The sequence below is a fragment of the Labeo rohita genome, chromosome 13 (assembly GCF_022985175.1).
Source record: "Labeo rohita strain BAU-BD-2019 chromosome 13, IGBB_LRoh.1.0, whole genome shotgun sequence".
In the NCBI taxonomy this organism is placed as follows: Eukaryota; Metazoa; Chordata; class Actinopteri; order Cypriniformes; family Cyprinidae; genus Labeo; species Labeo rohita.
The window spans coordinates 30,757,836-30,777,166 of NC_066881.1; the positions used below are offsets into that span (position 1 = coordinate 30,757,836).

Sequence of the window (19,331 nt, forward strand, 5' to 3'; positions counted from 1 at the left end):
ACCTTTGAATTATAATAATTTTCTCTAATTATTTTATATGAATGGCGAAAGTCAAAAATAAAAATGACTTTAAAACAACTAATAAAAAGTTGTGAGATATGTTTCATAGCATGTGAAGCATGTTCGACTATTCATTTACAGTATAATGCGCTTCATTTTTCCTGAACATGACTCTCCCATCTACCTGTCAAACTAAACTACTTGATGATCTACCATATATATCTCTATATTGGTGTATGTGCTTGTCAGACTGTTAATTTGCTTTCTATTCTTGTGCATATTTATGATGGTCCAAATACTAGATGAGAAACAAGAGATGTTTCTAAAGTTAGAAACTAAAACTCTTTGTATTGAACGCTCCGGTCTCTGTGAGAAACAATGGCACTGCTTTCTTCAGCTCATTACCCCCTCTCTCTTTTCCCTTTTTTTGTCTACATTTCTCAGAGCACCGTCTATAAAACATTTATCAACATTACCACTGCAAAGCAGCGCAGGGCATTCACACCTTGGACAAATTCATACACATAAACGCAGAGTCTTGACCGTATATAGAATCAAATAAACACACACACAAACGGAATGAACTATATTTCACTATTCACACACAGACATTCATTGTTATTCTACTATGATCAAATATGCACATATACTCAACTGAGTCTACTGAGAAACTCATCTATAATCTGTCTCCCTCTCTACCCCACACACACACACTTACACACTCACACTCATAAAAGTTAATGCACGCTTGCTGCAGTCAGGATGTTAATTCATTGGTCCCTGTAGACTCTTACTTAAGGTAAGGTTTTAAAGAGGGGAAGATTAGCTATTCATGCACACAAAGACAAGTGGCTAATCTCCCCCTCCCCGTTCCTTTGATTCCTGCCTCCTTCCATAATTCATCGACGCTCTTCCGTTCCTGCCGCCCCCCTCTGGGCCAGGTTTCTATGAATAGATGATTAGGACGTCAGAATCAAAAAATCTGATGAACAGTCACAAAGCGCACACGGTTTCTGTGGCGAGAGCGCATCGATGCGTCCATGGCACGCTCCCATCCGACTGCCATCAGGGACATCCAGAAATGTTTAGAGGGTGTTTGTGCATAGAGTGACCAGATTTCAAACGGTACACACAAGAGATGGAGGGAATCCCAGTGAATGCTTGAAAGATAGTGTAGTTTATTCAGTTGAAACGTTGCCTCATTTGGATTAAACGCTGGCTCTGTCCATATCTTAGCGAGCTGACTTGATGTGATTGATTTCGATAGAATTTGGGTTACAGCATAACAGTGCAATGTTCTAATAAGCATAAAACACACAAAGTATATATTTTAATTTAAATAAGCTATTTTCAATTCATTTCAGTACTAAATAATAGATTTCTTCAAGGATTAGTTCAACTACAAAAATTTACAGACAATTTAATCACCCCCTTGTCAATCAAGACGTTCAGGTCTTTCTTTCTTCAGTCGATAAGAAATTATGTTTCTTGAGAAAAACATTTCAGGTATTTTCAGACTCTTCTTCCTCGGTTTAGATCGTTTAGAGCCCTTTGAAGCTGCATTTTGGAAGTTCAAACTTTGGGGCACCATTGAAGTCCACTATAAGAAGAAAAATCCTGAAATGTTTTCCTTAAGAAACATAATTTTTATCGACTGAAGAAAGTAAGACATGAACATCTTGGGTGACAAAGGGGTGAGTAAATTATCTGTAAATTTTTGTTCTGGAAGTTAACTAAACCTTTCATTCACCTTGTTGCAGTGAAACGATTCCTTGAGTAACTCGAATACAAAAAAAAAAAAAAAAAAATCATCAAGGCAAATTAGGCACCGGTTACTGTAAATGAATGGTGGTTAGTTATGATGTCCCTAAGTTAGCTATGATTTGTGAAAGACTAAGAGCTATTTATGTTGATTGTCTCTTACTGTGACACACAGAAAGTTAGAAAGAAGAGTGCCTCAGCATGATTACAAATGTGATATTGATTTTATGCAACAGTTCATCAATAAACAAGAAGTTAATATTAAGAGACTTACATTTTAGACAGCATATTCCCTGTTTTTGCTCTATTTCACCAACAAATAACCATTCCAAACACAGCCACAGCACTGTTTTGCGTCTTTGAGCAACATGGCGGTGTTTCGTTCTTGAATGAATCATCCGTTAAATGATTCAGTTCAATCGCAATGACTTACTTATTAAACAGTGACTTGCTGCCACCTACTGGCGGTATTGATTTCACATTTTAAAGTATCTTCATTGTAAAAATACGTTAATATCAGTATTCAGTGTTTTGTTTAAAATAACAAAATATTATGTATGCATTCGTAACTGCAAGTTAAATGCATTCATGTCCCTCTGAGCTGAATTAAATAGTGGGTAAACAGGCCTTCATCTAAATGCCTCAATTTCTTGATTTATGCATTCGTTTTAGGTTGTAATGTTTACCTTTTTCTAAAGTAATGTGAAATTTTTTTTTTTTTTTTAATCATTATTCAAAGGAAACAAATTAGTTGTTTATTTTAAGAAGCCAATCTTTCTTTCTCTTGTATATTTAGTATTTCTCTTTAATAAAGAAAAATGACTTCTTATCCGTTTACTCGATTAATCGACATAATAATTGGTAGAATACTCGATTACTAAAATAACCGCCCTAGTGTATTATGTGACTACCTTCCTCATTAAGGAAACCTGAGATGCTTTTTGACTAGTGCTGTCAAGTCGAGTAATCGTGATTAATCGCATGCAAATTTAATATTTGTGTCTACATAATATATGTATATGTGTGTTAGAGCTGTAATCAGGCCTTAAAAGTTAGGCCCGACAGTGCCCGAGCCCGACAGAATTCGGCCCGAGCCAACAAGTATATTTTGATTGACAGCTTTTTAAAAGCCCGAACCCGTTTACAGCCCGACATTATTCAAATGTGTGCAAGCACACAGCTCTTTCGCCTTTTGACAAGAATGAGTCATTTATACATGTTTTAACATAATTTATTAATGACTAACGTAGGCTATAGGCCACTTGGAAGTTGGAACAAAGAAATATAATAATTCCCCTGTAACATCGCAACATCTCAGCACTCTAAATAGGCCTACACTTCGCCTATAAATAGGCCAATGTGCCAATAAAAAAAGAGTCTTTCTTAACAAATTAAATTAAGATAAGTTCTAAATTAAGATGAGTTTTTGGCAATAACAAAATTAAGATCGCGGTCCTGCGCTCACTGATGGTGCGTCCAGCAGCACTGAACACCCTTTTACAGCTGCTGCGACTGGCCGGGATGCATAGTACTGACCTGGCTAATTTTGCCAAAACGTAATCACCAGAGGCAAGCCTCCGTTTCACCTCCTCAGCATCCATTTTCGCATCTTTCTCGCGCTAATCGAAACGCATCACATGACCGCTCATGTACCGCGCAAGCCGGAGCACAAGCCCGAGCCCGGCCCGAGCATGTGTAAAATGATATAAATTAAGCCCGAGCCCGACCAAAGCCGTCGGGTCCCGTCGGGTCCTGTCGGGTTTCATCGGGTTCGGGCAAAGATCTTCAGCTCTAATGTGTGTGTACTGTGTATATTTATATGTATATATAAATACACACACATACATGTATGTATTTAAGATATATTACATTTATATATTTATTTATGATTTATATTATATATAAACCTAAATATATATTAGATGGCTGTCCCCTAATAGTCAACTAACCGTTGAGAAGAGGCTTGGTCGACCAAAATTTTTTTAGTCGCTTAGAAAAAAAATTTAATTCATCTGAAATATGTACGTATAGCAACTTTACATGGCCAATCAATCTAATGTTAACCTAGAAAAATGTGCACTATTGAAGTGTATGTGCAGAGTGTGGAAACTGAATAGTAGCGCGCTTACTGCATGACAGATAGAGCCGCCGGTCACTTGCTCTTAAAATACTTAGTCATTTTTGGTCTACAGATAACAGTAATACATCAGAAAAACAATGAAATGTTGTGCTTTTGTAAAATAACGAAAGCAAACAGAATGCGGTTCCTGTGAACTTAAAAGCGAAACTTAGAAACTCTGTGTATATTTGCCTTACAGACAAAAAAATATGTCTATAGAGAGTGGAATGTCTACTTTTAAATGAATCAAATCAAAATGAAAACAAATATTCTTAGATAATGTAATCTGTACGAAACATGCATGCAGGCATATCACTACTGCGGAGATGACGAGTGTCACCGGCTTCATCTCTTTAGGCGATAACAAAAGTGCTAGTTTATCAATAAGCTGTTAAAACAAGCCTTTTTTGGAAAGTTTTTTTTTTTTTTTTTTGCATGCACTGGAGCATTTATTAGGCTATGTATGAAATTAAAGGCTCATTATTATGATTTATATGATTTATTAATAAATATGTCACTAATAGTCGACTAATGCTTAAAATGAATGACTTAAAACATGCTTAAATGATGCTTAAAACAAGACCAGTTTACTTGGGAAATAACACAGCATAACATATTAATTCTTATTTTTAGAGAATGTATCTTTAATATGTGTGTATTTTGTTTTACTCCACTGACAGATATTTCCTCTTGTGTTAGGAAAAACAAGTTGAAAACAAGACAAATAATCTGCCAGTGCAGTAAAACAAAATACCCCTATATTTAAGATACAGTGTAGGAAAACAAGTCCTAGTAAGTTGCGCTTCTCAAGTAAATTTATCTTGATGAAGGGGAATTATAACTAGAAAAGTACACAAAAATTCTTATTAGAATTAGGAGTTTTTGCAGTATAAACAGTTCAGTAAGTTCTGGAGCAAAGTTCATGTTTTGTAGAACAGTTAGTGCGTAAGTGTTCATAAGTGTTATATTTTTGTATGAGAGCGTAACAGGCAGTCACCAGACATCCAAGCTCATTTCTAAAACAAAATCTAGTATAAAAGTACAGTTAAATTAGCAAATAATACAGAAACAGCTTTCCAACTGCAGCTAAAATGACTCTGAAGCAAACCATGTCTTTAATAATTCTTTTTAAAAGACCCCAATAGTAATGGTCTCTTTATTTAAAGTAATTAAACAAAGTATTTAACTGGATTAAATGGAAGAGAATAAAGAAAAAACATAAAAGAGTAAAGTAATTTAAAGTATTTGAACTGCTTGAAAACAATATATATTGTTATACACACACACATATACATACACACATATACACACACACACACACACATATATATACATATATATATATATATATATTTTTTTTTTTTTTTTTCCTTTCAAATATGCATCCATTCAGTCTCCATTCAGTCTGCCTATGCTGAAAACACACACACACTCAAATGCTTTTTGTCTCACATTCAATCATGCACATGAATCATGTAAATGACAGCCTGTATTTTCAATTCAAAACACCAGAATTTGACCAAAAAATTGAGTAGTTTGTATCACTGGTTATAACTGTTGGTTGTCAACATTTCTATCATGAAACAGCTGTCAACTCACATCTTGTCTCTTTCTCTCTCTGAAACTGAAGCATTGTGCAATTCACTTAATTAATGATTGGTTGGGAACAGTTAACATTGACAAGCTGACCAGCCTAAAAAAGCAATATCAAATACTGAGACTTGTTCCCCTCAAAGTCTATGGTGGTCAAAGACCTGCACTGAAGTCAGTGAGCATCACAGTGGAAACTGGGACATATTTACATTTTTTAGCAAACTATCCACACACTGTACTTTGGACAAGGCTCCACTACACCATGTACACAAATGCAAAACGGATATTCATGTGACCATCACACCGCTGACTCAGAGATGGTCAAAAGGCAAGAACTACGTGAATTACTGCTGCATGGGTGTGAAATAAAGTTAGCTATACAATCCCATCTGGCAAAGTCGAGTCTGATGGACACAATGAGGACATTCATCTCCGTGGAGAACTCAAGCTACTAAACACAATAGGTTTGCACGTGCTATAAATATGCACATTCAGTTGCGCTAACGCCAATATTTTTGTCCAAAGCGGCCTGCTAAGGTCAGCACTAAAGGCCAGTTTACTTCATCAATGACACTAGAGAAGAAACATGACCTAAGAATGGCTTCTAGTGACACTGTATTTTAATCCAAGCTTGTTGTTTAATCACATAAACTACATGCTGGTGGACCTGGTTGACCATGTTCCTTAAAAGAGCACCTTAGGGTGTATGACCTGTTTTTTTTTTTTCCAGCAGGGATGAAATACAGAGCCAATCAGGCTGCTTGTGTGTTCTTGTGTTGGGCCAGTGGGGTTCTGAGAGTCTCTTTAATGCAGTACAAGCAGTGATCGATCCGCTGTCTGCTCCCTACATAGAGCACACTATTCCCCCGACTCCTATTACAAACACACTTATTCTACTCATCCACCTCCCACCGAGCCAACACAGAGAGAGTGAAAGAAAGAAAGAAAGAAAGAAAGAAAGAAAGAAAAAGAAAAGCTGTAAATATTAAGCTTCCAGTGTCTGTGGGTGTTTGCTTTACCTGTTGGACATTGATCCAGTAGCCAATGATTTTGTCCACAGCGCCGGGCTCTTTCTGAGTCCACTGTAAGATGTAGGAATAATTGTTCTTCAAGGTGCGAATGGGGTTTGGAGTGTCGTAGTAAAACTCTGCATTATACGGCTGAGCTAAACAAACAAACAAACAAACAAACCAAAACAGAGCATGACTAGTTAGTCAAACACGTAGTCCAAAACAAGACTACTACCATCTCAGGCTATGTTCACACTTGGTGTCTTTTATGACAAGAAAAAGTTGACAAGGGCGCTTTTTTAGTGGAAAAAAAAAAAAAAATCTGGCAGCGCTGCAGCTGACGGCGTCTTTTGTTGCTATAACAACAGCTGCAACACTATGAATGTCGAGAAAAGAAGAAGGTCGCTCTTGAGCTGGTGTTTTATTTTTTTATTTTTTGCCTTTTATTTGATAGGACAGTATTTAGACAGGAAGCAAAGTGGGAGAGAGAGAGAGGGGGGACGGGATCGGGAGGGGTCTGCGAGCCGGGACCCGAAAAAGGGACGCCCAAAGCGCAACGGCGTTCAAGTTGACACGCTGCCCACAAGGCTATCAGAGCTGTGCAACGGTTTTTGAAGTTAACAGGGAGGAGAATGTCGGTTCACAACAATAAAATAAAAGTCTATTTACCGGCACCTTCTACATTTTTTCTTGTTGATCTTGTTGCTATGGAAACGTCAGTTCTGGCTACTCGCTTGTCATTGGTCAGCTGTCAAAAAGACGCTTGACGTAGGATGTAGTTGAACTTTTTTCAACTTGAAAAGACACTCTGAGCTGCAGAAAAAGACGCCAGCGGTGGCGATTAAAAAAGCGCTGAGGACTTTTCTAAAAACATGGTTTACTCCATAGGATTATAATGTAAAACAGACACTGGCAGTTTCAAAAAAGACGCCAAGTGTAAACATAGCCTCATGCTGCAACACTGAAGTTGTTTCTTGTCAACGTGCAATGCATTTAACTGCACTTAAACAGTAAAACTATTTGCATTACAAACCAGTTTGTTTATAAGTATGACAATGCATTAAAATAAGAAGATCTGAAATACCATTTTGGAATATCAAACAGCATAATGAGCTGTTTTGTATAGTTAAAAGAACTGGAAGGTGGATGCTCAATTGCAACATCAGCAGTTCTGCTTCTAGACACTGCCGTTACGTTGAATATAATGTGGTACATTTGTTTGCCGTTCTAGTTATGCTTAGTTAATTGTATTTTATTATTGCAGAAAAAGCCATTATTGGGTCACAACCCCACCGGGTGAGAACCAATTATCTAGAGCATCAGTGAAGGACGAGCATTTCATTAAAGGAGAACTGTGTAATTTAATGTTTAATGACAGAACTGGAATACTGGGAAGTGTCTGAAACGTATTTAAAATAAATATTTTAAAAATTTTGTCTTGTGCCACATTTGTTGAATAAATTATACATTTGCAGTACTTTTTGTGAGAAAAAAATGCACCTGTAAGCAGTTATGCTGTTAGTTTTTTTTGTTTGTTTGTTTTGGGCTGTTATTATGTCCCTTACATAAATCTATCATGGTAACCATCATTTAACCAAAATACAGTACCATAATAAATAAATATTAGATAAAAGGCTAACAGATTCACAAACCCGCTCTAAAGTCCTGATCTGAATCAAATTATTTGTAATGTGCGCTCCATAGCTACGATCTGAAAAAAGAGATTCACAAACCTGCATTTGAACTGCATTTTGGAAGTTTAAAATTAGGGGCACCATAGCAGTCCATTATATGGAGAAAAATGCTAAAAATGTTTTCCTCAAAAAACATAATTCTTTACGACTAAAGAAAGAAAGACATGAACATCTTCGATGACAAGGGGATGAGTACATTATATGTGAATATTTGTTTTGGAAGTGGGCTTCTCCTTTAATTTTGCGAAATGATTCATGAACTGACTCCGAAGTTCTGATCTGAATCAAATGATTCGTGATACGTGATCCGACTGGAGCATTTGAAACAGTGAATCATCTGGTTTAACTGATTTGGAGTTTTGAAAAGCTCCGTCTCAACATGTTTTTTTAAAATCATTACAAGCGATGTCAAAATCTGAAAAATAAATGCTGTTTTGATCTGTTTTTTGATAGTGAATCACTTGAACTGAATTATCAAAGTCATGAGTTTGAATCAATCGGAGCAGTTCCAGCTCATGACTGACTAAATTGAATCGGTTTGTTTGTTCCTCCACTTTTCACATCTTCAGCCATGTTTACAGTATGATGTTTACAAATAAAAAAGTATTATGTTCAACTATAATACTATAATAACTATAATAAACTATAATAACTATATGTTCAAATATATTTCCATTCCAAAAATAACATCCAACACAAATCTACAAATTTATTCAGGTGAGGAAACCTGCATTTCTTTAATTTCTCAGGCACCAACAGTGGTATGACCCATTGCAGATGTGATCAACTGTTTGATCAATATTGCAAGGGACAATTTAGTAATCGCTGGATATTGGTAGGGACTAAAGTCTACACCCGTGACATTCTCAAAATGTTAGCACAAAGACTTGTACAGTGTTCATGGAACGTTTTTCTGAAGCATTTTAGTTGAGCATTTGTTTATAGCACTAGCTTAGGAACATGTTTATAGACATTCCTTTTACAATAATCAAAACACGTCCAATTTCATACTAAATGCCGCAGCACAAATTATTTTACAATATTATCAAATCTGCATAGTAGGTAGGCTTATAACAGCAGTCATATTAGAGTGTGATGATAGAACTAGCTGATAGCATTAGCACCACTCAGCTGTCATGATGTGTTGGCAAATCTAAAGATAAGACCCTACTGAGAAGGAAAAACCTTACAAGTCTGCAAAGACGGCAGCCAATTTTTTCCCGCCACAGAGAGAGCAGAAACACCTGGGCCTTTTGGAAGTGTACTATATAGTGCCACATCACCGTCTGGCCTTTCTTGGCAGATTTCAACATCAGCTAGCGTAGCGGCTAACAAAGCTGGCAACTCAACTGTAAGGAATGAGTGACAGACGTTTTTCACATAAAATATGCTAATTCTCATTTTAATGCTATTCATTTTCCAGGAAAGCAAGCAGAAGAGATTATGCAACCCCAGATGGAAGATCCAGTTTGATCCAGTTAAAACCAACTTGATGTCAGTGGTTTCATACGGTTTAGCTGGTACAAGCTGGTCATCTATGGGGTTTAGTTTGCCTAAGCTGGTTTAGGTAGTTGTAGTGATGTCTGAAAGAATTGTTTTTCTGAGACGGGTCAATGACTCAGATAAACCAGTTCACAAAACCTGCCTTAATGATTCCTTTATGAATCAGCAACAGAACTAAACTAAACTGAGAACATTTCATAAGTGTTTCAATAACGGTTTATACTTAAAAGAAAAAAAAAGTCTCTTAGTAAAACTTGAACTATACTATGATGTATAGGAAGGCATGAATAGTATTTTTAAAACGGTTTATTAAATCTGATTCTCTGAAATGAATCAAACTGTTCATCTATGCCAGAGTTTTGGGTCCAGTCTGACCTAAACCATCTTGGTTAGCATGGTTAAGGGTTCGTAGACCAGTTTGGCCAGGCTGACGGGGTAAAACTAGTTGACTATGAAGAACTGGTCTGACCAACTGGGAGTTATCCAATGGGTAATCGGTCTTATTTTTGGTTTTAAATTAGATCAATCAACCTTTTTACGTAACTGACATGTAAAACTTGTAAAACTAGTGTAAGCTGTTTATGCAACTTAGTCTCCAGTATCAAGACTAGTAGAGCCAAGGCTACAGGAAAGGATGAAGATCAATTCTCCCACATAACACCCATCAGAGCTCTACGCTTACTTTTCTTTTTAGGAGAGCTTGTGCTCCTAACTTAAAAAATGTAGGCGCACAGTCAAAATTTTAGGAGCACCTTCTAATCAATAGTCAAAAAATCTGATAAAAAATTAGCCTTCCCAAAAATTTGACTCTGAACTAAAAATTTTGTTTTTACCTTTGTAATGGCATTTTTCTAACTTCAATTTTAAAAGTATATATATTTTATAAGCCAACAGAGTAAGAACAAGTAGAATAGGTTACCAATCAAACGAAATCAGTATTAACAAAAATATTTGTACTACAGAGGTGGCACAGAAGAACACAAAAGTGGCTTGTAGGTTTATTTACAGATGTTAAATAAGGCTCAGAGGTGGCATGCGTGCAGTCAATTCATGATTCAAAGTCATGTTGAGATTAATGTTTTAAATATAACATTTTGAATGTAGAAATATTATTATTTTTTTTTTTTTTTATTATTATTTAAATAACTGAAAAGATACATTCGTTCATAAACGAAACACTGCTGCGAAATCAGGCAATAGTGCTTTAGTTAGACAAAGTAACTTAATATTAACTTCTTGTTTATTTAACTGTTGTATTAAATCAGTATCTCATGTACAAACTCCCTTAAAAGTCATTAAAAGCTGTCACTCATCTAGTTCATCGTGATCACACAAAGTTCCATTATAATCAACAAAGCTCTCTACACTGCACAATGAATCTCTTATTTACACTATCTCTACACTTTGTTTAGGGGTGATCCGATCAGGATTTTTGAGGCTGATCACAGGAAGCTGTATCTGCCGATCCAATCACCGATACCGATCTTTTTAAAGCCTTCCATTAAATCATGTAGAATTATTCATAGAGATGCTCCAATCAGGATTTTTTTAGACACTTCAGGGCCTGATCGTTTTTTTTGTTTGTTTTTTGTTTTTTGTGAGAGGGGAGTTTTTTTAATTTGAGTGGTGGAGGGGAGCATTTTTTAGACTTTTTTTTTTTTAAATACATATTTATCTCACCTAAATGTTTGATCATGCAGTGCATTTTTGTTTTTATAACTGTGTAATTAATTGCACAATAGCTTACACACAGCAAAAGCCTGATTTCCACAAACACATTTATCCATTATTTTGATTTCAAATCCAAACATTGTTATTGAAAATACTTTTTCAGCATTGTGATTTTTTTTTTTACACAGTATAGTAATGCAGTACAGTAATCTTTCATAGATGTGTTTAGATTATTCAGTGCTTTTTATATTTACATTTACTTCTAGATTCATATATTAAGTTGCTCAAGCAAGTGGCAAAACATTTAAACTACTTTTCTTATATTATCACATTCTAAATTAAAAACAGACAGAAACAGTCGGTTCTACTGCCTTTTCTTTTGAGTTTAAATCTTTATTACAAGCAATCCTGTTGTTAATAAAGAATGAGTGCCATCTATTACACACCCATATGTGTTGACTGCAAAACACAGTAGACTTTAATGATATGCATGATGTAATTATGACATTCTCATGCAAACAATGCACTGTTACTTTAATTCTGCGTGTGCAGCACAGACTCTGTGTGGAAACGATCCCTACACTGCTGCAGATACACCACTCCTGGAACGCATTGCCAGACCATGTGCAAAGCAACCATGTGTAACTTGAACACTTTAATCCGTTAGCATGAGCGTGGAAAAAAATATGCACTGCAAACGGAGGTATGTGAACGCGGCATTATGTGTGTGCGCTTCAAGTGTGCATGACCGCCCACTCTCCAGGAGAGCGCGCGAGCGCTGAATGGTTAAACACTGGTAATAATTAAAAAGAAATGCAGTTTATAAACTTTAGCGACGAATGCGACACTAATTCTACTGAGCAAGTAACGACTGGCTGTGCAGCTCGCTTATAGTCAGACATGATGTGGTAGCGCACTTTCGATAAAGAGAAAGAGAGAAATTACGGTTGTGAAATTACGGTTTTCAAATTACTTTATAAGTTTTTTAATGAAGAAATATGAATTGTACCTCACCTTCAGCATTATAATTGTCTGAAATACCATTACCATTACCCGTGCCGAAAAGAGACTGAGACTGCCGCTGCACGTCGTACCAAACCTCTCACGGCAGGCGCGTCATCAGCTTTAGATCGGTTTATGAGATCGGTCTTTTTAGAGAACGCCGATCAAACATCCCCAAGCCATAATCGGCCAATAGAGATCGGTAGCCGATCAATCGGAGCACCCCTAACTTTGTTCATAAAAGGATTCATCAGATATGTCTGACATACTACTCAGCATTGCAAAAACACATAGAAACCTTTGAAGCTCCCCTCAGCACAAACTGCACTGGTGCTCCTAAATATTTTTTCATAGTCACAGTAGTTTTCAGCCTCAAATGCGACTGAAATGATCACACTGTAGAGCCCTGCCCATCTATTTTTAGGTTAAAGTTTCTCAATAAGGCAACACCCAATTTTTTACAACTCACCAGACACAATGAAGGTGCAGGTCGAGGTCCCGACTCCATTGCTCACTCTGCACTCGTAAGTGCCGTTATTAGTGGTGTCTAGTTTGAACCGAAGCTGAGGGACACTTTGAGGGTCCACCGGTGGGGTCCGGATGGGCATCCCGTTACGGTACCAGTGGGCGCTGGCTATTCGGTTCGGATTGGATTTAAGAACCAAGCATCGGAGATTGACTGTCGAAAGCGTTTGAGAACGGACATCCAACAGGACTGGATCCACAACAGGAGGGTCTGGTGGAGAAAGAAAAAATATTATACTGGTATCCATCTGCTTGTGGCATTTCCCAGTGAATATTTTGGGTACAATTATAATTTTACACTCATTTTTGGCCTTCTCTGCTGACATTTTTATTTCTATGACAGTTCACTTTTTTTAAATGCTCTTTATTTCTTCAGAGGAAGGTTTTCAAACTGCATTTTTTTTTCTTTACTAACAGGACAAAATCAATTTAAGGAAAAGAACAGTAATTGAACTGACCACTCTTGAGATTTTTACTGGAAACGAAGCCCCACATAAACCACACCAAAGCACTTAGGACACATCGCATGAATCCATCGCACATACCGCCGACATTCAGATGACAGATTACAAGCTACTACCTGAATCAATAAGATGGGGTCCACATTGTCTCAGCTAATTGCACGGAATCAATCTATATGGTGTGCTAGAGCAAGTGACTAATTACAGTCTACCAGGGTCTGGTTAGACACTCCGCATGTATGAAGTGATGTGACTGCAAATTAGCATCCTGGCACCTCAGGCATACATCAACAGTACATTACTGTAACTAATAATGTGCAGAGACTGTGACAAAGCATCAGGGTATAATTAACTCTATGAACTTAAATTCAATGCTTTCAATGATAATATAATTAAAAAAGCTTATTAGCTTCAGACTGCTTCACAAACTCTGTGGTTGTACAGAATGTTATCTTTAATAGACAACCCTCCGAAATAGACATCTAACATTTTAAACGATTATCATCCCCATTTTCCATGATCCCAACAATTCCTGATGGATTTGTTTCGCTTAAAAAATCTGTCAGACTTAAGAAATACTTTGGCTTGTAAACAGCATCACACAATGACTAGGTGACGTCAGTCAAAAAAGGAAAGTCGTGTCAGAAAAATCAAACAATAAACTAGAATAAACAAAGACAAACATTCTTCATCTGCAGCAAATGTGGTAAAACAGGGAGGCAGACAGGGTCAAATTTGATTTCACTGACTCATGTTCACACTAATTCAACACTGCCAAAATTAACACAATCAAACCTATTTAAAATTCCCACAAGGTCCTCTGGTTTGTGCTTTGGATTTGAGACAAAGAAAACAAACAGCGTGGGAGAGAACTAGTACTCCAGCCAAACCACTCTATAAGTGGCACAGTTCTTTGTAGTAAAAAAAAAAAAAAAAAATTCTCTTTTTTAAATTATTTAATCATTTATCATAATCAACAACAAAAACAGTGTTTGGCTATATCCCACATATAGCACATAATCCTTTTTAATAGCACATAATGTTTAAAATCTAATTTGATACATTTTTTGTATTTATTTTGATGCTTATTTAATTTATTTCTAGAAATAAAATCCCCAAATTTGCTAAGAGCGCTAAAAGAAAAGGAATCGAAAATACAATAAAGCAGCGGCGCTAGCAATGCCATGGTCAGGGGTTCAAATCCCTTGGAATCCATGAACTTATAAATTATGCATATTCATTACACATGATGAAAAGAATAAAACAGCTCATATGATATTTTTTGGGACTTTTCTGAATGCATCTCCTTTTACTTATTATTTGTTGACAAAGGGAAAAAAATACAGAATGCATTTAAAACAAACACAGTGAGTAAAGAAAGCAGGAAAAACAAACACAGACAGAACAGAAAAAGAAGTCAAGTTGGGAAAGGCATTAAAAAATGATACTGTACAGTCTTTAGCATTATAAATTCCCTTGATGTGACGGGGCGATCATCAGTGTTGCGTTTCAACGCAGTTTGAAGCAAACATTTATCTAAACTCAACAGGAAGAGGTGATCTCTCATCTATTCCCATAATGAAGTTTACACCAGCCTATTTTAATTTCACAACACAACAGTTCCCATAAACAAACTGTAATCATCCGTCTCATGTGAGAGGACACGTGTCTGTAGCCAAAACATCATGAGCTTCAGCCACTCAACAGCACTGATAAATATGAGCGTGAAGACAAAACAAACTGAAAATAAAGACACAAGAGAAAACACATACTGTATACATATTAAAGTATAAAAAGTTTTCTGGCCATTAAAAGTTAAAGAAAAAGCAAAGGAGGAAATTGAGAACACATCAGTAATGTTTTGTGAACACAATTATTCAGTCAAAGCAACTGCAAATCAGTTTTTTGGTATGGAAAAAAATAATAATAATAAAATAAAGATTATTAGGATTTCTTGATTTGTGAATCCAGACTTTTCCCCCCATTATTCATTAAAGAATAGTTCACCCAGAAATGAGGATTTGCTGACATTTTACTTCATCCAATATGTGTATGAGTTTGTTTCCTTGGAACAGATTTGAAAAATTTACATCACTTGCTTACCAATGGATCCATTGCAGTGAATGGGTGCCGTCAGAATGAGAGTCCAAACAGCAGATAAAATCATCACAATAATCCACACCACTCCATCATTTAACATCTTGTGAAATGAAAAGCTGTGTGTTTGTAAGAAACAAATCCTTCATTGATACTGAGACGCTTTCATAATTCATATTAACACTTCCTGCAACGAAAAAGTCCATCCACTGCTGTCCTCTCATATCAAAATCCACCAACAATTTTTTTTTTTTTTTTAAGAACTGTTTTGGACTGTTTTCACTTGTAAACGGTGCTTAATCTGTGCATATTTTTGGGTGAACTACTCCTTTAATAATAATTACCATTACATTATCCGTCACAATAACGTCACAAATAAAATATATATATAAATATATAATTTTTTTTTTTTTAATTAAAAGTTTTTAAATAATCAAATATTTACAATTGTAAATGTATTTAAAAATTAAAACATGACTATTCCATAATTAAAAACATAATATTTAAAATAAAAAAAAACATACCCATTTAATATTTTAAACATGAATGTATTCATATTTTATTTAAGTCAATATACAGTGCTAGGGCTATCACAAACAATTATTTTTGTAATCAAGTAATCTGTTGAGTATTCTGACAATTAATCGTGTAATTAGATAATTATTCCTTTTTTTTATAGCAATAAAAATAGACCTAAGTGAACTGCCTTTAAAATGACTTAAAAAACACATAATAGCAATGAGGCAATAATAATTTGTTTAAATAAAGTATCAAAAACAAGCAATCATATGGTTTTATTGAACAAAATTGTTAAAACAGACAATGTATTATAAACAACAGAGCTATGTGCATTGCGCATTATAACCAATGCCTGCAGAGGGCGCCAATGGCCTGACAATTGTTTTTACACTTCACTGCACAATCTAATCTGTTTAATATTGACTCAACATTTTAATTCAAATGTCCACTTAATCTTTAATATTGGGCTATTTCTTTATGATAGAAATGCTACAGCCACTGTAATTTCTTGAATATGTGGACATCAAAACGTGTAAACTCAGAGTGAGGGATTAAACCTTTTTTTGAAATCACATTAAACAGTTTGCATATTTAGAAAGCTAATGGTGTATTTTCCTGTGTTTGCGTAGATTTATAAAAGATTTACCTTACAAATCCGATAAAATAGCGCATATTGCATTCTCAGATGAATGTTATAATAAATCCAAACTCACAACAACATACAGAGATGGAGTCTGAGACAATCCACACATGTAAATGATAACAGTTTGTGGAGCAGTACTGTGAACATGTTAATAATTAAAGCGCTTATATTAAACCTGCATCGCATATATTTACTTAATTAATAGTATTATGCTTTACTATGGTTTTTAAATGGGTTTAATATGTGTAATGCGCCACTTTCTGTATTTTGCTGATTAGTTATTTTAAATATTAGGTTTTCCATACAGTACATGCAGAAATTTATTTAAATAATGAATCAGTTTTTTGAGAATGAGATTGTTCTTGACAGGTTTTGTGAGATTTATCCTGCTAGCCTCTGAATGCCTCTCAATGAAATGTCTTTCAGTTTCAGGCAGATGCTGTCTTTCTCTCCTGACACAGAGAGACAGGACTGGACGTTAGACAGCATCCCCCTGTCTTGAGCTCCAGAGAGACAGGCAGAGCCACCTGGCTCATAAATCAGACCTGCCGTGGGATGAAGCACAGCGGTGGGCTCTAAACTGCCTCCATCCTGCAATACTCCGCATTAGCCGAGCCCGTTACGGCAGCCGATATTGACGGAAGATAGAAACAAAGGGACTGAGGATGCGAGGATAGACTAGATGCGTGGGGGAGAGGGTGATTCATACGAGCTCTTAATGAAGCTATCACTCATTTAGCTGCAACACAGCATTCTGGGATTTCTCAGGCCATAAATCCTTCCCAAGAACTTCAATTTGTTCACAGCATGCTCCACGTTACATGCGTTGGGATATATTGTGTTTAAGTCACACGCACAGCATTTATACGTCGTCTCTGAATGCACGGGCAGTGCAGATTCACTTGAGTGTACTGTTTAATACCAGTATAAATCATATAGCTGTTGTCATCGTTTATCATAATTGATCACAGGCCGAGCAATGACATGCTCCGCTCACCTGAGACAAACTCGTTTACCTAAACGCTGTCTGCCAGATGGAAAGAGACATACTGAAACAACCCGTCTCACAGAATATGATAACAAAACAGCATTTGATCAATAAAAATAATCTAAAGACATAGCGACACCAGCATAGCAGACACATTTATCCAAGTCTTTTAAACGCTGTAAAATTGTAAATAAAACTGATTATTTGATTACATTTTACAAGAAAATACAATTTCAGTCTTTCCACTTCAAAATGGAATTTTTAACCCCTGTGCTGTGCTGAAAAGTGACCGCCCTTCTAAAAACTGCTTGTAAATCTTTCATTATGCTATTTGTGACCCTGGACCACAGAACCAGTCATAAGTAGCACAGGCATATTTGTATAATTATCCATTTTTCTTTTTTTAAGCCAAAAATCATTAGGGTATTAAGTAAAGATCAAGTTCCATGAATACATTTTGTAAATTTCCTACTGTAAATATATCAAAACTTAATTTTTGCTTAGTAATATGCATTGCTAAGACAACTTTAAAGGCGATTTTCTCAATATTTAGATTTTTTTTTGCACCTTCAGATTCCGGATTTTAAAATGTTGTATCTCGACCAAGTATTGTCCTATCATAACATCCTATCATAAACCTTATTTATTCAGCTTTCAGATGAAGTATAAATCTCAATTGCAAAAAATTGACCCTTATGATTGGTTTTGTGGTCCAAGGTCACATATTTTCACCAAATCTTGGATTTAATCCTTTTGTCAACTTGTTTTCTGTCAATTAGCATGGGTTTTGAATTTAATTTTGGAACTCATTGTTCATAGGTCTCACTGGCCTGTGCTTACGCATGCAGTTTTTGAGTGAAAAGTGCATTATCAGTGGATCATTTGGGCAATGTTCACACAAAAACTGAGATGCATAAGCTCAGACGAAAAAGGTCTACAATCAATCAGTTCCAAAAATAAATACAAAACCTGTGCTAACTGGAAAAAAAAAAAAACAAGTTGAAGCCAATATCTGGTAATTATATAGCACAACAAGAAACTTTTATACCCCAGAAAAAAGCATGCTCAGTTTTCCTGGAATAAACATTAGGTCCAATTAGGACTGGGTATCATTAGAATATTATCGATTCTGATTCTGCTTATCGATTCTGATTCTTTTCGATTCTCAGTTTCGATTCCAATGTGAATAAAAGATGATATCAAGCATATTTATTCTTTTTCTTTTTTTGCTAAACATTTAGTTACAGCTGAATACCATGAACAAAAATCAACAGGCTACATAAAAACAAGATTCACTTAAGAGCTGTTTGCAAAATAGAGCTGCGAGATTCTGGATAAATTGGGTTGTTGTTTTTTTTTTTTTTTTTTTTTTAAATGGAAGTTGTGGTTCTCTTACGATTCTGAAGAAAAAAAAAAGACAACTAAACAAAATCACATGTAGGCCTACTTTATAAGTAAATGATTCAGTGATTCACTCAAGATTTACCTGGTTCATTACTGGATGAATCAGTATTTTTGAATGAATGATCAAAGACAAATACATTATTAACAGCCCCCTTTTGCCATCTACTAGCATAACGACGTAATCGATAAATCTTTAACATTATTTGGAATGTCAAATTAACTTTCACAAGGATGATTTACTCTATTTTGATCTCTACCGTACATATCAGAGTTTATATCCAGACTATGAACTTTATCCCAGTACTTCTGTGATTATTTGAATGTTTGTAACACAGAAATAA

General features: G+C 35.6%; 1 protein-coding gene across 1 annotated transcript in view; it reads right to left on the reverse strand.

Annotated features, from left to right (window-relative positions):
- The window catches only part of LOC127175035 (MAM domain-containing glycosylphosphatidylinositol anchor protein 1), a 250,165-nt gene that overhangs the window by 60,965 nt on the left and 169,869 nt on the right, over positions 1 to 19,331 (reverse strand). Inside the window, exons 10-11 of the mRNA XM_051125843.1 lie at positions 12,823 to 13,089; positions 6,493 to 6,638 (exon numbers count right to left, since the gene is read on the reverse strand). Coding sequence (XP_050981800.1) covers positions 6,493 to 6,638; positions 12,823 to 13,089 — 413 coding nt within the window. The remainder of the gene's footprint in view (positions 1 to 6,492; positions 6,639 to 12,822; positions 13,090 to 19,331) is intronic.